The following is a 23,782-nucleotide window of genomic DNA, read 5'->3' as shown; positions in this document are numbered from 1 at the left end:
GAGTTGGATTGGCCTAAGAGGGAGCGACTGCTCAGTCAACCACTAGCTTTCATGGCTAAGGAGGGACTAGAACTCACAATCTCCTGGTCACTGGCCCAAAGTCACCCAGCTGGCTTTCATGCCTAGGGAGAGACTAGAACTCAACATCTCCTAGTGACTAGCCTAAAATCACCCAAATAGTTTTCATGCCTAAAACGGGATTAGAACTCATCTTCTTCTAGTGATTGGCCCAAATCCCCCAGTCAGTTCTAATGCCTAAGGTGGGACTAGAACTCACTGGCGACTGGCCCCAAATCACCACTTGGCTTCCATGGCTATGGTGGGGCTTGAACTTGTAATCTCCCACTTTTTAGTCTGGTGCCTTAAATTTGCACCCAGCAATTCCTCCTCCTCTCCATAAGCTTCCCAGTATTTTAATGAACTAGAAGTGTGCAGTATTTTTTGCGCTGGCTGAGCCATATAAAGGGCATTTTTTTGGCCTGAAACCAACAAGCATAACCAGGTTCCAGTTACCTTGCCCCAATCCCGCTGAGAAGACGAGTTAGCAGATGCCATCTTAGATTTCTTTTTGCTTTCTTTCAGCTTCTCACCAGCCAAAACCACCTCATTCACATCATTTCGGCATTCGGGACAATACCTAAACGTTTAAAAAAGAGAGAGAGAGAGAGAGAGGAAGCATTTGTTGTTGTTACAAGTGGGTGAGATATCAAAAGCTACTTTCTCAATTTCAAATGATGCAGGTATAGTAAGTTACAGCTTTCCAAGACTCCGAGCTTTCCAAACTGTGCCAGACAGGACTTCATCTTGAAGATAATCCACCTTAATTCACAATAAGGACAACCGCTTTCTTCTCAGAAAAAAAAATGTTGCTGTTTTATTTACTTTGTTATTTAAAACAGGGTACATAGGCAGTCCTTGACTTATGACCAGTTGCTTAGCAACCATTTGTACTTACGATGGACCTTAAAAAAGGTATTTCCAACCCACATTCTGATAGCCATCCTTCCCGGGTTGTGTGATTGCATTTTGGGCACTTGGCAACCATCCAAATGGCACCTGGCCATTTGCAGCATCCTAAAGTTACACTTGTTTGCTTATTTATTAAATTTATTGGCAGACCCTCTTATTTCAGAGTAATTCTAGCAGTTTACAATCATAAAAGATAAACACGTATCAAGTAAAAACACAAATAAATTAATACCCAAGCTTTTACTTCTGTCTCTGGTTAAAATGGAGCTGGAAAGTAGTTTGGTGGGGTGGGGAAGGAATGGGGATTTTACAGTATCCTTCCCCTGCCACACCCACCAAGCCATGTCACGCCCACAGAACCGGTAGTAAAAAAAATTTGAATCCCACCACTGGTGCAAACATGTGGTGACCCACTTACGACCAGAACTCCAGGCTCAGTTATGCTTTGTCAGTCAAGAACAACCTCAGTAGTCTTTCTCATCCTGTACCAAAGCCCAGGACGCTCACAATCTTGCCAATTTCCCATGTCTTTTATAAAGACATTAACACAGGTAAGCTGAGATACAGCACAGATTTACATTAGTAAATTAGCATTGGTAATTTACTCTTAATAAACAGTTCTATAGGACAGTCACACGTCTTAAGATTTCATCGTAGAATAATTTTTCTCAACTGTAGCAACTTTTAAGATGTGTGAACTTCAACTCCCATCATCTATTTGCAAGGTGGGGAATTCTGGGAGTGGAAGTCCACACGCCTTATAGTTGAGAGACTTGATTATACAGTTGACTTACCAGTCCTCATCGTCAGGTATCCTACTAAGAGGGGGGTTAAGACAATAAATGTGGAAAGCCATGTCACACTCATCACACATGAGCTGTTTTTCAGGGTCTTGCTTCCCACCGCATATGTGGCAGGCGCACATCCGGCAGGTTTTGCTTGGGTTGTCTTTACAATGCTTGCACACGGGTCCACTTTGTCCTGAAGTTTAAGAAAAGCACACGTCTATAAAGCACTTCAGAAAGAACAGCCAAAAGACAGGAGGTCAAAAAAGATGTGGGTTCTGAATCTCATCCAAGAGACACAAATTATGACATTCGCTAGCATTGGTTATGGTGATGGCACCACCTCGGATGGTATTTTAAAAGGGTGGATTTTTTTATTTTCAGAAAAATGATTAACATTTATTAGGTGTGATGTCTAGTGATTAAGGCACCAGGCTAGAACCAGGAGGCGGGGAGTTCTATGCTTGCCTTAGGAACCCCAGCCAGCTGCATAACTTTGGGTCAATCACCTTCAGATGGCGAGTGTTAGTCCTGCCTTAACCATGAAAAGCTGCTGGGTGACCTTGGGCCAATCACCAGGAGTTGGTGAGTTCTAACTCTGTCTTTGGCATGAAAGCTGGCTGGGTGATTTTGGGCCAATCATCATAAAAACACATTCCCACTCATTGCAGCGTTTCAATATTGGTGTTCTCTCACGTTGACATACTTTCTAATTATGTAGGTTGCTGCTATATATGACATATTTGTTTTTGCATTCAACATAAACCAAGTATTTACAAGCTTACAGATAGTATTTATTTTTATTTATTATTTACAGGAGACATGAATTTTAGTCTCGCCTTAACTATGAAAGCTGGCTTGGTGACTTTGGGCCAGTCCCTTTCTCTCAGCCTCACAGGATTGTTGCTATGGAAATAATAGGAGGAGGTCAGAGTATTAACTTTGTTCCCTGCCTTAAATCATTTATTTAAAAAAAGGGTAATAAGGTGGGCTACAAATACTAAGTTTAGAAATTAAATTAAAATCAAATATTTAATAATAGTCTAATCCACTGAGGACCGAAGATCATTTTGTCTTGACCCAACCTGCCACGAATATAGTTGCAGCAAAAATCATTACTCGTTGCAAAGCAGGACAAGGCAATGGGAAGGCAACTCACTTTTCAGGGGACTTTCTGCAGTCAGAGGAACACTACAGCCGGGTTCTTCGATCTTGTAAATCTCGTCCACCAGAGCAATTCGGCAATCGCTCAAGATATCTCCACCATCGCTGCAAAATTGGGATCAGAACAAAATGAGCAAGAGAGGCGGCAACAATGGTGGCTTCTTCCAGCAGAAATTCCTTCCTACCAATCCCGCAAATCTTAACGCCGTAGTAATAACGCTGGTCCTTTGGATAGACATGGCCCCGTCGGAGTCTGCGGAGGAAGATGAGCTGGAACAAGAGCCGACAGAGACCAAGAGGGTGGCTCCGTTGGCCTTGGAGGAAACTGGGCAAGGGCATGTGGTCCGTCCAGGCAAGGCTCTTGTGACTTAGTAAGGCCTGCAGGCAGGGAGAGCTCAGGAGAAGAGCAAAGACGACCCGCTCCTGATCCGAAAGCAAGGAGGGAAGAGAGAAGGAGAAACCAACGCAGAGCGAGCCTGCTACAAGAGGGAGGAGCATGCCCCACCCCGCTTCACAAGGCACACCTGGGGGCTGAGAGGTAAGGAGGTGCCGTTGGGAGGGGCATTTGTCGGGAACAAGTGTGGAATCTGTAGAGCCTCGTGTGCACTTGCCGAAGCCTGGAGATTGCTATGCTCTGTCTTGTGGGGCTTGCCTGGTTTGCCTGCTTCACTGAAATTCTTGCCCTGGTTACTGTTGGGCTAACCTCATTGTTGGACTGCTGGCCCTGGTTACTAGTTGGCTAACCTTGCTTACTGGACTCCCCGCAGCCCGAGGCTGCTGAGGGTGCGTGTGACAGCTTTGCTCCAGGACTTGTAGTCGATGTCGGGACGTTTGGGGGCAAAGTTGGAGCAATAATGGGGAGCTAGACCTGTCCTCTGGCAGTGTTGCTTTCATGCCACGCCCAGGGTCATCACATTCCCTTTCAACTTCTAAATGAGAACATTTCTGGATTTCTTGTTTCCTCTTTGATAATATACGTATGTATGCATATGTGTGTGTATGTATGCATACATGCATGTATGTATTATAGCCCATTTCATTGTTTGAATGATTCTGAGCGGCTTACAACATATCATAAAAACAGTAACATGAAATATTAAAAAATCCAAACACTGAAAGAGGATAAAAAAAAACCTGGGTAAAATATATGAACAAAGTAGATTTGGGATCTTCTAAGTCTATTAAACCAGGGATATATTAAACTATATTAAACTACCCTGAGAATGACACGTCCCCACTGGGACCCCAAGCCAATTGGCAGAGCCAGGGTTTCAGGGTTGGAAGGCCAAGTGGGTAGGAAGGAGTAGATCTTAGGCCGAGGAGCGCAATAATCTAGACAAGAGAGAGTGTAATGGATGTATTTCTATCAAAATTATCTTTGTGGGGTTTTTTTTCTTCCTCCTTTTCTCATTATTTTAAAAGCAACAAAAGTGAATAAAAGGAAAGGAAACGTATCAGGGTTACATTCTCCTGGACTCTCAAAAGTTGGAGGAACCACAGAATAAGTTAGTTTGGAAGACAGCTTCCAAGCAAGCTCACTTACCCAAGAACAATCTTGGCGTATAATTCTTTGTAAGTCCTCGTTTCCCGCTTCTGGAGGATCTCCGCGTCGTACCAGAAGCCCCTCTCTTTTGGATCGTCGGGATTGTAATTCAACATGACAACATCTCCAATTTCTATCTCTTCCCATTTTAAAACCGTCCTGGCGCGAGCACGGACATTTCTGGAACTCAACTGGATGACACCGTTCTCCGGATAGCTTTATTGGGGAGAAGGAAGTACAATAAGCCATTCCACCTTTCCCAAACAATTACAGGTAGTCCTAGAGTTACAAATACAATTGAGCCCAAACTTTCCATCGTTAAATGAATTTTGCCCCAGTTTAGGACTTTTCGTGCCACCACTGAGAAGTGAATCATTGCAGCTGTCGAGTTAGTAAGATGGTTGTTAAGTGAATCTGGGTCCCCCATGAATTTTGCTTGTCAAGATCACAAAAGGGGATCACTTGACTCCAGGACGCTGCAACTGTCACAAATGAGTCAATTGCCAAGTGTCTGAATTTTGATCACGTGACAATGGGGATGCTGCCATGGTCATAAAGTCATTTTTTTCCTGTGCTGTTGTAACTTTGAAGTCACTAAATGAACTGTTGTAAGTCAAGGACTACCTGTGTTATGGTTCATCACAATCAACTGGAGGTTGAGACTGGATTTGGCATTTTTATCCACCTTCCTAGGATAGGCAGATGTGGAGATTTGCTGAACATATTGTTGCAGTATGTAAGTAATTCCAAGCTAAGCCACCTTTCGAAATTGACTAATAGAGATTTTTTTTTAATGCCAATGGTGAGCAGACAGGACTGTGGGAGCCTGGATGAATCCAGATCCAAATAATTTCTGCAACATCCACACCATTTTCAAAAGCAAACCTGCTTTCTGAATAAATGCTACCAACTCCAGAGACGCAAGGGAAAAAAATAAATAAAACCCCCAATACTTACTCTTCATATTTCACGTGATACGTAATGTCCTCATCAGGAATGGCTTCTTCCAAATTGGACTCTTCGTCACTTTCGCTGGCCTTGTTCGCCGAGTTCCCTTTCCGAGTCACCTTCACAACCTGCGCCTCGAACCAGGCTCCCATGCTCGTGTCACGAGCGTCTACCAACTCGTTAATCTAAACCAGAAGCATCAAAGGAAAACACTTGTTTTTAATTAGCCAAAGTCTTCAAAAAATCCCACTTTCTTGTGAATACAGCTTTTATGTACAGGTAGTCCTCAACTTACAACCACAATTGAGCCCCAAATTTATGCTGTTAAGTGAGTTTTGCCCCGTTTTGCAACTTTTCTCACCGCATTTGTTAAGTGAATCGCTGCAGTTGTTAAATTAGTGACGTGGCTGTTTTGTGAATCTGGCTTCCCCATTGACTTTGCTTGTGAGAAGGTTGCAAAAAGCCCCCACGCGACCCCCAGATTACCCTTCAACGGTCATAAGCATGAACCAGTTGCCAAGCATCTGAATTTTGATCATGCGACCGTGGGGATGCTAGAGCATGTTGAAAATGGTCATAGGTCACTTTTTTCAGTCATGTTGTAACGTTGAAGTCACTAAATGCACGGCTGCAAGTCGAGGACTACCTGTATATAGTCTGTTTTCAGGGTCTGAATAAAACCAAAATTTAGCCTCTCATTTATTTTTTAGGTACCAGTAATCATGAAAACATTTTCTTATTACTGCACAGGGTTGGCTGCTAAATATTTGATGATGGTTCCTAAAGTGCTCGGTCTCGGAAATTATACCCAAAAATCTATGCTCTGCATTTGAATCCATTTTAACTATCCAGCCTTAAAATTACTGTTTTATTGGACAAAGTGGGTTTGTTCAGACCGATCATTTACAGCTAAAATGTAAATTTTACACATAGCCTCCCACCCAATTCCCCAACCCAACCAGTGCACAAAAGGGAGTTGTTTTTTTTAAAAAAAATGGGATAAGAACGTAATATCTCTCTTTGATCAGGATGCTGATTGCTTTATTTATGCTGTACCTATGACCATAATGGAGCCTGCCCATTTATGTCCCATGTTACGACAGTCATTAAGGAGCACGGTGATCACCTTGGTTAAAGATGCTCATCTCTGCTCTCCCTGATGTAGCCATGGAGAGCTTGGGGTGAGGGGGAGGGGGCAGGGCAGCAACTCTACAGGTCACTTGTGGCCTGTTGCAGGCTTCCTCCACCTGAGGGGCACCTCGAGTTATTTAACAGAATAGCAGAATTGGAAGGGACCTTAGAGGTCTTCTAGTCCAACCCCCTGCCCAAACAGGAGACCTTATTTACCATTTCAGATCCCGTGGATCGAGGTATGCCTTTCCCACCCCACTGGGTATCCTCAGAACTCGAGCCTGCTTCCCAGCCCAGAGTCCCACCCTCTCCTTCCCATCACCAACTGGCCCCTTACCTTTGGGGTGTTACACATCGCCTTCTGAAAATAGCGATTGCATTATGCAACCTTGCTGCACGGTGGAGGCCGTGTGGGTGCAGGAAGCAGGCACCAATATTGGGGAGGCTACAATCAATTGCAACTGCTCCCAAGATGGCACCCGCTTCTAGGGCAGAGCCTTCTGACCTGCAGGCAGGCCGGGAAGTAGAATGGCCGACTCTCCGTTTTCAGAAATTACGTTAACAAAGGAGAGCAGGCCGCTTCACCCCTCAGCACCCCTCACAGCGGATAACCAGGTAGTACAGGTAGTCCTTGACTTGTGACCACAATTGAGCCAAAAATTTTCCACGGCTAGCAAGGCAGCAATTAAGTGCATTTTGTCCCGTTTTACAACCTTTCTTGCCAGAGTTGTTAAACAAACCACAGAAGTTAAGTGAGTCATGCAGCTGTTAAGCGAATCCAGCTTTCCCCACTGACTTTGTTTGTCAGAAGCCGGCTTAGGAGGTCATACAAGGTGATCATATGATCTTGGGACACTGCAACTGTCATAAATATGAGCCAACTGCAAATTTTGATCATGTGGCCGTGAGTTTGTTGCAAGGATCGTTTGTGTGAAAAACATTAAGTCACAACTTTCAGGGCCATTGTAACTTCAAAGGGTCAGCGTGAACTCAAGGACAACCTGTATTAATTAGGTGCTTTGGCAGTGATAAGTTTGCCAGGGTTTCAGACAAAAGAAAGAGAAATGGCCAAACCATGGCTGGCTGTGGCTTGCTCTACCACCAGGGAGGCATTCATTGTCGGAATCCCTACGATGACTAAGATTAATCCTGGCTTAATGTGTTATACAGACATGCTATAGTTCTCTGTGGAGTTTCCCCAGAACTTAAGAATACAGGCTCTTCTGCTTCAAAAGGTCTTTGCATTTGAACCTTCCATCTAAAGCAGTCGCACCTTATAGAATCCAAAGCCGGGGTCCACCAAGTCAGTCCCAACGGCACTACTGCACTGTGCCTCCATCTCCACAGCCCCTTCCCCATTATTGGAGCTTTTGTCCGATTCGCTTTGGCCTGAACAGCAGCCAGAGTCCGTGTCCGAAAGTTCAGAGTCTTTCTCCTTGTTCACCAGGGGAAGGAGAGTGGGGCTTTGTCTCACTAACAGCTGGACGATGTCGTTCAAATTCACGCTGTAATCAAAGAGGGAGTGGCCATCTTCCATCTGTAGGGTGAGAGAAGATCCCAGTCACAAAGGGGCAAGCAGCAGTTAACAGAAATGTTAAGATAGGGGGGTTCACACGCCCTTTGCGGGCAGAAAGTTTCAAACTGAAGGACCAAGTTCTCCACATAGGAAATACCCCACTGAAAACCTTGGAGAGTCATTAAGGATAGCAAAATAGTGACTTAAATTTCCAAAAGAGGAATAACACCAATATTAATCAATGAAACAACTTACTTCCAGGAGATGTGGGTTCTCCATCACTGGAGGGTTTCAAGAATAATTTGGATAAACATTTGACCAGGATAAGGTCTCCTGCCTTGAGCAGGGAGTTCGACTAAGACCTCCACAGTCCCTTCCAGATCTATGAGTCTATTTTTTTTTTTTTGCATTCATTCATTCTTTCCTTTCCAGTTCCTGAACTCTTCCCATCCTCTTCCCTCCCCTGCCTCCTCCTCATAGCTGAAAATATTTAGGGTGTTCCCGCTGCCCCCCCATCCGGTTCTCCCTCTTAAACTTCTTTGGCCCAGATCAAAAGAGCTCTTATTCATCTTTGATTAGATTAGGGCCCCAACCACTCAAAAATAGGCTGTTCCGTGCACGGAGCCCTTTGAGTCAAGGGCAGACAATAAATTTAATTTAAAAAATATATGCCTATTTCTACTATTTGCATAGATGATAGCTGCCTCTAATGACAGCATTTCCTGATTTCCCAATCCAATCTAATAATCTCTTAGATAGCATTATTAGTTGTGAATTTGGAGCAGTGAAGTCATATTTGTGGTAAGGGTGGCACCTTTCATTATGGTGGCATTTTGAAAATATCTTCAGAGCGAACAATGCTGTAGGAATGGCTGCATAGTTTTGTGGGCTAAAGTGTTTCTCAAAATTTGTGCAGCAAGACAAACCCGATCGTTTGCAAAGCCTGTTGTCTATATATTATTAAAACTCTATGTGTAACATTTAATTGGGCAAAACGATGCATTATAGGGCAACAATTTCCGGACCAAGATATCTCAAATGGGCTAATTTACAGAATGAATCCAAAATCTGAGACCCATAATTCCCATGGGATTGAAAGTTGTGAAACTTGATATAAACTATTTAATCATATAGACCCATCGTAAAACATTTTATGACTTTATACCAAATGTAACAAAATATCTCCTGTAGTCGAGATTCTCAGTTTTATTAAATGGTTCATCAGGGGCTATTTTCAAGGCAGAGCCATCCCGGAATATCTTGTTGATTTTTTAAAAAAAGAACTTTTCCAGTGAAGTACAGTAGAAGCATGAAAGAAACTAGTAAGGAAATATCTCTGAAACAATGACCCAACAGATCAAACTGCCTATAGGTAGTCCTTGACTTACAACGACAACCGAGTCCAAAACTTCTGTTGTTAAGTGAGACATTTGTTGTGAGTTTTGCCCCATTTTATGACATTTCTTGCCTCAGTTGTTAAGTGAATCGCTGCAGTTGACGTCAGTATCCTGGTTGCTAAGTGAATCTGCTTGTCAGAAAGTTGCAGAAGGGGCTCACATGATCTTGGGACACAGCTACAGGCATAAATGTGAGTCAGTTTCCAAGCATCTGAATTTTGATCATGCAATCATGGGGATGCTGGAAATGTCATAACTGAAAAATTGTCATAATTCACTTTTTTCAGTGCCGTTGTACTTTGACCAATCATTAAGTGAACTGTTGTAAGTCAAGGACTACCTGTATGTTAATGGCACATAGATGATGAAAGCTGGTATCTTTATCCCGTTAATAAGAAACAATAATCATTAAGCAAACAAGAGCCACTAGGCTGCATCAAAACCTGCCCTAGGAGTTCTGGCTTAGGACAATCGTTTGAAGCCAGCAGCCAGCAACAGAGCTGAGAAGTGGTGTAGAATCAAAAACAACACGGCTCAACACAAAGTCTAAAGCGTTTCACAAGAACATTCTTCTCTGCACTTTGTTAAAGCCTAAAAGAACAAAGTTCTACCAAAAACACTAGGATTAGTTTGCATTTTTGTTTTCTATATATCATTGGTATTTTTGCATTCACACTGCAACTGTTTTGTTTTTGTCTTCCATGTCCAATTCACTGCCTGACTGCAAGACCCTGTAGTTTTCTTGGCATGGTTTTTCAGAAGGGGTTTGCCATTGTCTCGTTTTGGGGGCTGAGCAAAAGCGTCTGAGCCAAGGCAGGAGATCTCACAACTGCCCTGATGTCTTTACCACTAAAACAGACTAGCTCTAATTTCATATTTTCCCTAAAGAGAATATAACGTAACAGACTCACTCACACATGCACACACACAAACAGACTGAAAAAAAATCTCTACCTTTCTTATTAGATTTACAGTTAATGCAAAATGATCCTGCTATTGTACAGTTAAATTGAGGAAAATACTCTTCATTTCAAGTAATTAAGTAGACTAACTCTTTGGACTTTGGTTTATCGATAAGAGAATAGGAGCAGGAACATAACACTTTTTAATGCCAAGCTAGTTGTCAGGGAAGCAATGCCAAAGGAATTGCCAAGAAGCAAGTAAAAAAAATAGGACACAACTTGTTCTGGGTTCAGAAGCTAAGAAAAGCCAAGGAGACTACCAAAGAATTCCAAGATTGATGGCTAAAGTGGTAAGCTGGAAAAAACATTCCCCAAAAAAGGAATGGCAAATAGCAAAAAAATAAAAAATAAAACACCACCCTATCATCTTAAGGAAACTGAATGGCTATTTTTTTTGTTTACCATCAAAACGCTGTGGGAACATTATCACTAGAGGGCAGTGCAAGTATTTTCTTTTTTAAAAAAACCAAATTAACAGCAAGCCTCCTTAGGAAGCTTTTAACTAGTTCAAAAAAGCCATTTACCTAAGAGACTCACACCACACTCATTCAAAAAAAAAAAAAATTCAGCCAAAGAGCTAGATTTCTCCATCCCTGGTTAATATTCATTAACTGAGCGATTACTTGAGAAAAGCCATCTTACCACTGTGTAAGGAGTAGCAGTCTCAATCCATTGGTACGTTCATAATCCAGGAGTTATGATGGCAGAACCAGGATTGTTAATTGCTAAGCCACCATGCAGTTGTAAGGCACATTACAAATCCATATTGTTTAATGCCGACAAGCTTACAGCCCTGGATACTATCACAATCCCAATCCTTGCAGATTTTAAGGGGGGAAGTGGCAGAATCCCAGGATGGTGGGGGAGGCCACGCCAAGGAACGGGGTGGGGGGGTTGGGGAGGCCTGGTGCAGAAAGGTTAGAGGGGGTGGGACAGCAGGGCAGGAGCACCTGCTGGATGGCATAGTGGGCGTGAGCTCATGAGGGGAAGGGAGAAACTCATCAGAGCAACTTGCAAACTAAACTTCCCTGCCAGCTTCCCCATTAACTTTTGCTTGAGGGAAGCCCGCAGGGAAGGCTGCCTACATTGATCACATGATCACAGGAGGCTACAACTGTCCTAAGTGCAAGTGCGTTGCAAAGCATGACCATGTGATGGCAGGGGGGGCTGCAATGGTTGGAGGAGGGGGGCACGGGGAGAAATACGGCATTATTTATCTCGTCTACAACGCAGTCCTTTCACATCCATTTGCACTACTCAGATGACCCTGAGGACACAGATAAACCTCCCAGTGCTTCAACGACCCTTGAAAAGGATGCAAATGACCAGCTGTCTGCAAGGAGTATCAATCCTTCCGTTCCAATCAGAGCTGAAGGAGCTTCTTAGATGAGAAGCAAAACAGTGTCAAAGAAAAACTGGAAAGTCCAGTGACCTCTTGAAAATAAGCATCTTTGGGTCAACCAAGACCTGGATGACTGTGAATCTCCCTAGAGTGGGAAGGGACCTTGGAGGTCTTCTAGTCTAGTGCTCAGGCAGGAAACCCTACACCATGGTTGCCCGATCTCTTCTTAAAAAACCTCCAGTATTGCAGCACACACGACTTCTTGGAGGCAAGTTGTTCCACTAGTTAAATTGTTCCGTCAGGAAATTTCTCCCTAATTTTAGGCTGAGTTCTTCCCTTGACTATTTTCCATCTCATTTCTCCTTTTTTGCCCTGCCTTCAAAAGGTGCTTTGGAGCTCCTCCACCACAGAAATCCAGAAGGGGGAGTTGAAGGCCTCCTACACAACTATGCAAAGGAATCTACCACATGTGGTAAGGAGCGAAGCGCCAACAGCGCCAACTTCCAGAAACGCTCACACCGTCCCAACACAATTCGGACAGCTCAGCGGGGAGAAGAATGAAAGCGACGTTACCTGTTTGCCTCGATAGAAAAGCCTTTGTCGGTCAGGTACCACCCTGAAAACTTCATGGATCCTCTGCCGGAGCTCTTCCACTTTTGTTAGCTTGGAAAGAGAGTCCACCCGATGTGTCTCTTTCCCGTCCATGGTGCGTACTTGGATCCACATTGTGGCAGTTGTGTCTGTGGAAGAATCACAAGAACGTGAAGGATTGGGGGGGGGGAGAAGGGAGACCGTGTGCCTGCCCATCAATCCCGATTTCCCCCCAAAAAACACGTGCCCACCCCTCGCCAGTCTCCCCTCGTTCAACCTAGAAGCGCCTCCATGTTTGCGCACCGAACGGTCCCATTTTGCACCCATTGTGCAAATCCAGGATCACCCTCCACATACGACACCCCACCCCCCCCACTGCCTCCCCCTCCTCCCAATTTTAAAAGGATGCCATTCATTTCATGGATGCAACTCGTTTCGTCTGGCAGAAATAAAATCTCTATAATGCATTTATTGCCAATACTTTTTGTTTGGTGGTTTATTATTGGGGGGGTGGAAATAATTTCTTCAAGCCAACTTGAATCAACTCGAGGAAACAGATAATACCCCTTGAAGGTAAATGGGCCTGCTCTGAACCTACATTTTGACTAAAAAATAAAATAAAAAGCAAATTGCAGTCATTCCCTTCCCCGCAAAAAAATAAGAATTATTACTAGCACTGGCATTGCTGCTGTCCTGTTATTTCCAAAAAGCCCGTTTCTTAGAAAACTTTATCCGGATAACGAATATAAGTTACACAACCGTCTTTCCCCACTTTCGTAACACCCCCCCAAATTAAAAACAAGGTTCCCATGGCAACCATGACCCCATTTTCCCTCCCAAAGCCCCCCAAGCGCTCTCTTCACCCCCTTCAGGATCCCCCTCCCCCAAGTTTCCCCCCCCACGGGTGCCCCCAAGTTTCCCCCATTCCTATAAGCCCCTAAACTGACCAGCTTCCTTCCAATATCTATAGGCTGGGACCCCCCAAATTCCAGCTCGTCCCACTTCATGAACCCACACAAAGAGGTCCCCCTCAAATGAAGCCCAGTCTTCCCCGGCGGCTCCCAACCCTGCTTTCTCCGGCTCGGCCCTCCCATTCCTCGCTCCCAAAGCGGCCCGTTTGAGGGGCTCCCCTTCCCCACCTCGTCGGCCGTTGCCCCCTCGGAGCCGCTCGACGACCCCCTCAGCGCGACCGCTCAACCGAACCCACCTGGCTGGGCTGTTTTTTTTTTTTTTCCACTTCTTCCCCGCCTCGTCTTTCGGCTTGCGCTCCGCCCCTTTCCCCGCTCCTCGCCCTCCGATTGGCCGCGCGCTCGCGAAGGCCGGACGCCCATACGCCGCTTTTCCTTCACGGAACGCCTCCAGCTCCCGCCTTCCCTCCACCCACCCCCGCCAGCAAGTTCGGCTGAGCACCTCCACCCCCGAATCAGGGACGACTCGCCTGTTCCTTCCTCGCGGAGTTCAAGGCGCGCGCCACAAATTGAAAAAAAAACCGCCCGGCCGCGAGGATTGGAAAAGGGAAGTCTCGCGAGATGTTACACACAGACACCCCACCCCCAAAAAAACCGAAGCCAGAGAAGCGCTTCACACACACAAACACACACACAAAAATAGAGATGAATTTAAAGGGACAGGCTGCATTTTAAGCTTCCCTTCCGTCCCTTGGAACAATTTTGCGCGTTATTTCGAAAAGCAGACTTGGCGATTTTCAGTTGGCAGCAAGGCAATTTTTTTCCAGCCAAAATTAAAGCCCTATCCGTTGCAAGGCCCTAACTTTATGTATTTATTTGTTTGTTTGTTTGTTCAATGGCTATGATAGGCTTACTTAAAAAAAATAATTTGATTAATTTAATTAATGGACGGTGATTTCCTATGCAACTTATTTTCCAAAAATAAAGAAGCATCTGTGGACTCAATTTGCTTGCAAGCACCTTGCATTGGTGCAAAACGTGTACTTACTCAAGAGTAAATTTTTGCAACTCACTTGAAGCTTAACTCCAAAATATTGCCAATATTTATGCAGAAGTACCTAAACCCTGGTTGTAGCAACAATCTTGCGGCATCTTTAAGGCTTGCCATTTTATTGCAGCATGAATCTGCCTCTTGGTTAGGAGTTACAATATCTATAATGCACAGCAGGGCAATTAGACAAGACTGCCAGAAAGTGGGGACGGACGGACGGATGGGACTGGAGTCTATTTCAATCAATGAAACATGTACATTATTATAATTATCGATCCAGTAAATGAGACTGCCCGGTCCTGAATGATTCAAGCTGGCATATGGAAAAGATTTAAAAGTTCCACCAGAAAAAGATAGAGAGAAAAGAATCAATCCATCAATCAGAATAGAGCTGGAATTGTAAAATTGTAAAAGATGTTTACTGTATCTGACAGCTTATGCCTGGATTAATATTTCGCTTTTCCCCTTTGTCGCCCAACCTTTCTTCCCTATAACCCTGTCCCACCCACCTTCCCCCAATTCGTCACTGGTTAGGAATTTTTCTCCCGCCCTGTCCAGTCTTGATTTCCTCCTGACTTGGATCCTGTTTTGGAGGGGGGGCGGGATTCCCTTTTGTGATCCACTACACGTGGCACATGCAGGGAAAATACCAACCGAAACTCCCAGATTTCTTTCCTCTCCTTGGGGCCCCTCCAATCTGCTCACATTGCTTTTGTGACCAAAGGCACAACATGGAGAGGCGTCCTCTGATATTTCAAAGATGCAACAAAAACAATGGCGCCCGACTTTGTGGCAGAGCTACCCGTCAACAGGCAGCTGTGCCACAGGAAGGGTGAGGTCACCACAAAATAACAGAGGTTGCAACTCTCAAGGCTATCGACTTTAAGCATCCTTAAAAACATTAAACTGGTATTTTTTCAGCCTCGGGAACTTTAACATGTGTGCACTTCAATTCCCAGAATCCCCCATCTAGCAGAGGTCCAAATATTCTATTAGTTAAGGCCTTGTGCCAGAAAGAGGGGGCTCTGCCCATGATTGGTGATTTTTTCAAATAAGGTAGAAGTTAAAGACTTGGATGAGAACTAGACGCAAGGGCAGCTTTTTCGCGAACACCATCACTCTGCTAAACAAATAATTCCCTCAACCCTGTCAAACTATTTACTAAGTCTGCGTTACTATTACTATTAATCCTCCCATCCTTCCCTTCACCCATCTCCTCCAGGTTTCTCAGGAAACAATAACTGAATGAAAAACTGCTAGTGACCTTCTACCGCTGCACCATAGAGAGCATTTTAACATACTGCACCTCTGTATGGTTTGCCAATTGCACAGGGGCAGATAGGACAGCACTCCAGAGGGTTAAAGTCATTGCTCAGAGGATCATGGGTTGCCCTCTCCCCTCTTTGGAAGAGCTTTATAGCTCCCGCTGCCTTAAGAAAGTTCAAAACATCCTTAAAGATCGATCTCATCCTGGGCACCCTTTTTTTTTAACTGTTACCATCTGGCATACGGTACCGGATAATAAAAACAAGGACAAATAGGCTGAAAAACAGCTTCTATCCCAGGGCAGTAACTCTACTGAATTCTACTGTATATAGTGCAATATTAATGCAATATCAGGGGTTTTCAATTTAATCGTATAGAATAGGAAGGATGTGTGTTTGTGTTTATTCCATGGTCATGATGTGCACTGAAGATGGTGTTTGATTTCGTTGTACGAGGTGCAATGACAATAAAGTAAACTAACTGACTAGCTGGCGTTCTGCGATACGTTTTCAAAAATTTTCAGATTTTGCCCGTCCGAGTATGAACCAGATCCAATCCTGCTTAACTTCCCAGTTAAGAGAAGAAGGTCAGAGAGATTTTTCAGCCCAAACAGGAAATGAGCTTTCAAATTAGTGATTAAGAGTTGAAAGACCAATGATAAGAAGCTCTAATCAACCTCAGGAATCATTGATTTCCAAACCCAAAGGACCTCATAAATTTCAAAAATGTCCTTCTGTTCTCATTAAGTTTACCTGGCTCAATGGAATGAAGGAATGAATCTTGTAAAATTGCACCTTATGTGTTTATGGAAGCATGTGACTGTTATTTCACCGTTCTGTATTACATCACTGCCTGTGGTCCAACCTCTTGCAAGATAGGAAGCTGGGGTAACAGCCTATACTTTTAAGTTTAGAAGAACAGCTCAAGATCCCGAAGGATCTTTAAATAGATTTGAACACTGGGCCTTTCCCAATAAAATGCAATTCAGTGGTGAGAAAAGACAGGTTTTGCACTCAGGCAAGAAAAAAACCAAATGCACAGGTATAGAATGAGATTCGGAATAGAGCTGGAAGGGGCCTTGGAGGTCTTCTAGTCCAGCCCCCTGCTCAAGCAGGAGATCTATACCATTTCAGATAAGTGGCCAGACAATATTTGAGAAGGGGCTGCCACAGAGAGGAGGAAGGGGTCAAGCTATTTTCCAAGGCATCTGAAGGCCAGACAAGGACTAATGGATGGAAACGGATCCAGGAGAGATTCAACCTAGAAATAAAGAGAAATTGTCTGACAGGGAGAAAAATCCAGCCAGGGAATAAAAGTTGCCTTCAGAAGTTGTGGGAGCTTCATCACTGGACGCTTTGAAGAAGAGACTGGACTGCCCTGTCAGAAATGGTGTAGGGTCTCCTGCTTGGGTGGAGGGGTTGGACTAGATGACCTACAAGGTCCCTTCCAACGATCTGTTAATCTGTCTCTTCTTAAAATCCTCCAGTGATGGTCCCACCCACGATATCTGAAGGCAAGCTCTTCTACTGGTTAATTTTCCTCACTATCAGAAAGTTTCTCCTTAATTCCAGGTTGCTTCTCTCCTTGATTAGTTTCCATCCATTGCTTCTTGTCCTGCCTTCAGGGGCTTTGTGGCAGCCCCTCAAATACTGGAATACTGACACAAGGCCGTCTCTAGTCCTTCTTTTCTCTAGACTAGGCACAGTGTTGGTCAGGGCTGTCAAACGTCCGGCCTACGGGTCAGACACATCATGCACTGGCTATGCCCATTTATACTAAGGGGATAGAAGTCCCAATACGTCATGTGACGCCATGAGTTTGACACCCCTGGTAGCTGGCTCAATAACTGCGAGTTACTTGGGGAGACCTAGTGGACAATCACTTAAAATATGAGCCAGCGGTGTGCTGGAGCTACCAAAAAAAGCTGCCAACGTAGTCGGCATCAAGAGACAGACAACACCAAGCTCACAAGAAGCGATAATACCACTTTATACTACATCACGCAGGCCATGCTTGGTATACTGCCTCCAGTTTTGTTCACCAGAATACAAGAAAGATGTTGAGACTCCGGAAAGAGTGCCGAGAAGAGCAACAAAGACGATTAGGGGACTGGAGGCTAAACTGTATGGTGAGTGATTGAAGGAACTAGGTATGTCTAGTTTAACAAAGAATAGAATAGAATAGAATAGAATAGAATAGAATAGAATAGAATAGAATAGAATAGAATAACAGAGTTGGAAGGTGTCTTGGAGGTCTTCTAGTCCAACCCCCTGCTTAGGCAGGAAACCCTACCTCACTTCAGACAAATGGTTATCCAACCTCTTTTTAAAAACTTCCAGTGTCGGAGCGTTCATAACTTCGTACTACTGATTGTTCTGTCAAAAAATGTCTCCTTAGTTCTAAGTTGATTCTCTCCTTCGTTAGTTTCCATCCTGATTGCTTCTTGTCCTGCCTTCAGGGGCTTTGGAGAATAGCTTGACTCCCTCTTCTTTGGGGCAGCCCCTGAGATTTTAGAAGACTGCTATCATGTCTCCCCTGGTCCTCCTTTTAATCAGACTAGACATACCCAATTCCTGCAAACCGTTCTTTATATGTTTCAGCCTCCGGTCCCGTAATCCTCTTTGTTGCTCTTCTCTGCACTCTTTTCAGAGTCTCAACATCTTTTTTTACATCGCGGCGACCAAAATTGAATGCAGTCTTCCAATATTTGAAGGGCTGCCCCAAAGAAAAGGGGTTCAAATTATTTTCCAAATCCCCTGAAGGCAGGACTAGAAGCGACGGATGGACACTAATCAAGGAGTGAAGCAACTTAGAACTAAGGAGAAATTTCCGGACAGTTAGAACCATTAATCAGTGGAACAACTTTTCTCCAAAGCCCCTGAAGGCAGGACAATTAGTTAGTTTACTTTATTGTCATTGCACCTCCTACAACGAAATCAAACGCCATCTTCAGTGCACATCATGACCATGAAAATAAACACAAACACACATGCTTCACCCTTCACACATTGAACCAGAAACCCACAGCAACACCACACCAACACTGCACTATACAGCAGAATTCAAAAGAGCTGCTGCCCTGGGATAGAAGCTGTTTTTCAGCCTATTTGTCCTTGTTTTTATTATTCTGTACCGTCTGCCAGATGGTAATAGTTCAAAAAAAAGGGTTCCCAGGATGAGACGGAACTTTGAGAGTGTTTTGAAACAATGGTTGGAAACTAATCAAAGAGAGAATGACATTGTGATTGGTATTAGAATTGTATATTGAAATACTGAAGAACAATGAAAGAATGAAGGATGAAACTTTCACATAGACAGATGGGAAGAGTTAAAACAAGGGAAATAGGAATAATAACAGGTGAAAGATGGAAGACAAAAAAGAAACATCTTTGAATACTACGGTGGCATGAATGAAAGTTAAAACAGAAATAGAAATAAGAGGGAAACAACAATATAACCTATTTTAATACGATAAGATATATGTAATAATAAAAGGGAGGTTTAGAAATTGAACAGCGGTAGTATCAGATTTAAACGTGAAACAATGGAAATGAAATGTAATAACTATGATGTTATGATATATTTATTTGTACCAAAATGTATGATACCCAGGTATCACACTGTTCACACATTGGTATGTATAAGCAATATAAAATAAAATAAAAATTGACCCCCCAAAAAGAGAAGCAACGTAGAACTAAGGAGAAATTTCCTTATGGTGAGAACTATTGTGGAATGCCTGAAATTGTGTATGTTCCGTCACTGGAGGTTTTTAAGTTGAGATTGGACAGCCACCTTATCTGAAACGGTATACGGTCTCCTTCTTGAGCAAGGGGGCTGGACTAGAAGACCTCCAAGGTCCCTTCCACCTCTGTTATACTGTTACTTTGAAGATCCCTTTGATAAAAAAAGACGGAGCCGATGAATTTGGAACTTCATCCCAAAACCTGGGAGTTGGAAGTCCACATATCTTACTTGCCACGTTTGGGGGAAAAAAATTGGCACGAAGGTCTCTGCGGGATCTGTGTCTACAGCCGGTTGATATTTTTTGGTTTTTTTTAGATTTCAATCTTTATTGGAGTTTCTAAACACTCTGAAAGTTGTTTTTTTTTTTTCCTATTGTTTAATTTTCATTTGGGGAAAAAACCGCATGCCTGACCAATGAATGTGTATTTTTTAAGAAGGGCTGGATGGCTATTTCTTAGCTGAAATTATAAATCATAACGCGGAGCAGCTGTTGACAACAACACTGAATTCCAGACCTCAGTCAGTGCAATAAATATGAGATTCCCCCACCCACCTCTTGAGAGGGAAATTAAAAAAAAAATCAACCATCCGTCCTGCTTTGTTGAGATCGAAGCTGCTTTTTCGATTCAGTTGAGTGTCAAACTCACACAAACACAAAAACACACCCAGGTGCACATTTCAGTTGGGGATTTTACTTTCCCTTGGTTGGAGAGCGAAAATTTTCCGCCTGCTATTTGGAGGTTTCACATAGGGGGGAGTCCTTGACTTACGACCACACTTGAGCCCAATATTTATGTTGTTAAGCGAAACGTTTGTTAAGTGAGTTTTGCCCCCTTGTACCACCTTTCTTGCCATGATCGTTACGTGAATCCCTGGCAGTTGATAAGTTAGCAACCCAGTTGTTAAGTGGATTTGGCTACCTCATTGATTTTACTGAGCAAACGGTCGCCAAAGGAGATCACGTGACCCTGGGAACACAAAAACGGCTGTTAAGTATGAACCAGTTGCCAAGCGTCTGAATTTGGATCCCATGATCGTGGGGATGCTGGAAAGGTCGTAACTGTGAAAAGCAGTCCTCAGTCACTTTTTTTCAGTGTCGTTGTAACTTCGCCACTAAGTGAACAGAGGGGAAGAAATCACCTCCCACAAAATTAAACTTCTCCGTTCGTGCTCATCTTTTGGAATGAACTTTCCTAAGCTTCCTTTTTTCCCCAAACTCAGTCTGAAGATTCAGGTGGAGATGGGTAATATTCTGGATAGATAAGATAGATAGATAGATAGATAGATAGATAGATAGATAGATAGATAGATAGATAGATAGATAGATAGATAGATGGTATAGATAGATAGATAGATAGATAGATAGATAGATAGATAGATAGATAATAGATAGATAGAGATAGATGAGATAGAGATAGATGATAGAGATAGATAGATAGATAGACAGACAGACAGACATAGACAGACATATAGACATAGATACACAGATAAACAGACGTATACACATAGATAAGATACATATACATGGACAGACAGCCATATATAAATAAGACAGATAGATACAGACAGACAGACATAGACAGACAGATGTAGACAGATAGTTATATAGACCATACATAGGTAGATAGACAGACATAGAAAAAATAGAGAGACAAGACAGACACAGACAGATATAGACAGAGATAGGTAGATAGACAGATACAGATAGACAGATATAGACAGGTAGACAGAGATAGGTAGATAGACAAATATAGACAGATAGACAGAGATAGGTAGACAGACATAGATAGATAGATGATAGAAAGACATAGATATAGGGCAGGCTTTGTACCATCCAGATAATATATTCTGTTGTGTTTTAACTTTTTTTTCACGCTGCACAATATTTGATTTCCTGCTTTACAACGTTCTCTCCTTGAGGGGCACCAGCGCTTGTGAGCCATTTGCAAAATCAACACCATGGCCCTATACAGGCCGTCCTCAACCTATGACCGCAATCAAGCCCAACATTTATATCGCTGAGATGAGAAATTCGTTAAGTGAGTTTTGCCCCATTTGATATCCTTTCTTGCCTCAGTGGTTTAAATGAATTCTTAAGTTCTTAAGTAAGTGACGCGGTCGTTAAATGAATCTGGCCTCCCCACTGACTTTGCTTGACCCCGGGGACACAGCCACCATCATACATGTGAGTCAGTTGCCAAGCATCCAAATGTAAATCACGTGACCTTGGGGGTGCTGCAATGGTCATATAAGTGTGAAAAAGGATCACAAGTCCCCCTTTTCAGTGCTGTCATAACTTCAAACGGTCACTAAGTGAACCATTAAGTCAAGGACTACCTGTACAGGTAATCCTCAACTTACAACCATCCTGTCAAGCCCGAAATTGACATATGCGTAGCCATTTTATTTAGCCTTATTATATATTCCTTTTCTTTCTTCTCTTTGCTGGTTGGGTGGGGGTGGGGGTTGGCCTTGCCACATTCCTAAGGTGGGAGGAGCGGAGATAGAGTTGTTTAGGCTAGGTGGTTCTTCTTCCCGTGGGAACAAAAGCTGATCCTGCTGAGGCTTGGAGGTGGAGATTGATGAAAACAAGCAACGTTGATTTTCTTCTATTGGGGAATGTGACTTTTGGGGGTTGTTTCTAATTTCCAATATTATGTGGTGTAATTCCGGGTTGTGTGTCAGATGCGGAATTACCACAGACTTTGCCAATTTGATGCTTTCCTAAATAAAAGAAATTGTTTTGGAAGATGGACGTTGCTCTTTTCTTTCTAAATGGATTTCATCACTTGGAAACCTGACACGTTCAGTGTCCATTTGAAGTCACAGAGTGACTTGGGACTAGTCTTCGCATTTGTTGACTATCACAGCGTCGCCAGTCACGTGATCAAAATACGGGCGCTTGGCGATCACCTACCAGAATGTTTTCTATTAGGAATTATGTCAACAAAATACAAGAAAGATGAGCTTTATTTGATTATACACATTATTACTGCAGCCAAGGTTAGCATTTGCCCAGAATTGGAAAGAGACAGTTATGCCAAGTGAAGAAGTAATCAACAAAATCTTGTTTTGCGCTGAAATTGACAAGTTAACTCTAGAAACGAAAAACAAAGATGAAATTGGCATATTACGAAATTTGGGACAAATTCTATCATGGTGGGAGCAGACAGAAAGCTCTTAAGTTGGGAAAAGAGTTGCTGGAAAGGTAAATGACTGGATGAGATGAAAAGATGAATGATATTAGAAATGTATTATATGAACAAATAAATGTAGGTATGTATATAGTTGAATAATTGTTTATAGGAAAATATACAGTATACATATGCAATATTGACCCCAAATCACGTCAAACCGACTTCACCATGATCAATGTTTTTAATTGTTTTGCTCAATAAAATGTATATTTTTTAAAAAAAATTGGGGGTGTATTTATGCCGTTTGCCATGTCCCGGGGAGGGTCATGTGATCTCCAGTTACGACGTTCCCAGCTGACTTCTGACAAGCCAAGTCAACGGGGGAAGTCCGACTCCCTTAGCAACCACACGATTCACTTAAAACGGTAGCGATTCCTTTAACAACCATGGCAAAGGAGGTCATAAAATCAGGCATAACTCATGTAACCTTGTTCATAATTTCCCCCATGCCCGCTGCCTATAAGGAAAACCTCTATAAATTGTTTTATCGTTGGCATTTACCACCGGCGAGTGTTGTGGTTCGCCAGCAGCGGAAGTGGGGAAGAACAGGGACCAGTCCGGGAGTCTGGGGAGGACTCGGACGAGGGTCCTGCTTCCAATGCAGAGATGAGGCCAGGACCACCTGGGAGTAGGGTGCTGCCTCCAGAGCGTGGCAGCAGCAAGGCAGAAGAACAAGGGGAGCCTGTTCCCAGTGTGCAGAGATGCTAGAAGGAACAGCTGAGACAAAAGGGGCAACTCAGGAGTAAGGCTGGGAGGTGATTGCCCCTCCCGTAAGGGATAAAGGACAGGCAAAGGTAGAGAATCCTTTGCAGGAAGCAAAGTCGTTCACTGTTCAAATTAGTCCTTGAAGCTCTGTGTGGACTTTGTATTTCGGTTGGTTTTTTATAACTCATTTGGCACTCTAGTTGTTGGCAGCCATTCAAAGGAGAGAAAGGTGGGTGCTTATCTCGAGGGACTGTTTGGGACTCATTACCGGCTGGGAATGAACATAATTCCCAGTGTTGAAATAAAACAAGAGTTAAACAAGTATGTGCTTTAATTACGGTCTTGGGAAGAAACCTTGGTCAGAACAGCAAGATTGGCGAAGATGTACCCAAACACGAGTCCGGAATGTTGGAAGTGCAAACAAAAAAAGGGTACTTTTTTTTTTCATATGTGGTGGCCATGCCCCAAAATGAAGAAATATTGGGTAAAGATAAGAAATTGGTTACAGGAAATAACAACAGGTCTTCAAATTGAGCTTAAACCCAAACTTTTTTTTTTTT

At 43.3% G+C, this 23,782-nt stretch overlaps 1 protein-coding gene across 3 annotated transcripts in view; it reads right to left on the bottom strand.

The window, feature by feature from the left end:
• UHRF1 (ubiquitin like with PHD and ring finger domains 1) overlaps window positions 1–23,782 on the bottom strand; it is a 40,643-nt gene that overhangs the window by 10,969 nt on the left and 5,892 nt on the right. For 2 of the 3 annotated variants that reach the window (XM_026720367.2, XM_087922631.1), the window contains exons 2-8: window positions 12,331–12,497; window positions 7,814–8,077; window positions 5,419–5,594; window positions 4,462–4,677; window positions 2,914–3,023; window positions 1,764–1,950; window positions 514–637 (exon numbers count right to left, since the gene is read on the bottom strand). In XM_026720367.2, coding sequence (XP_026576152.1) covers window positions 514–637; window positions 1,764–1,950; window positions 2,914–3,023; window positions 4,462–4,677; window positions 5,419–5,594; window positions 7,814–8,077; window positions 12,331–12,483 — 1,230 coding nt within the window. In that variant the 5' untranslated portion in view covers window positions 12,484–12,497. Of the gene's footprint in view, window positions 1–513; window positions 638–1,763; window positions 1,951–2,913; window positions 3,024–4,461; window positions 4,678–5,418; window positions 5,595–7,813; window positions 8,078–12,330; window positions 12,498–13,487; window positions 13,559–23,782 lie in introns of those variants that run through there. The other variant, XM_026720365.2, reaches the window with a different exon arrangement.

Source organism: Pseudonaja textilis, chromosome 1 (assembly GCF_049901715.1).
Source record: "Pseudonaja textilis isolate UNSWEBS1 chromosome 1, rPseTex1.2, whole genome shotgun sequence".
NCBI classification, from domain to species: Eukaryota; Metazoa; Chordata; class Lepidosauria; order Squamata; family Elapidae; genus Pseudonaja; species Pseudonaja textilis.
The sequence above is the reverse complement of the archived record's forward strand: the minus strand, read 5'-3'. Positions and strand labels throughout refer to the sequence as shown.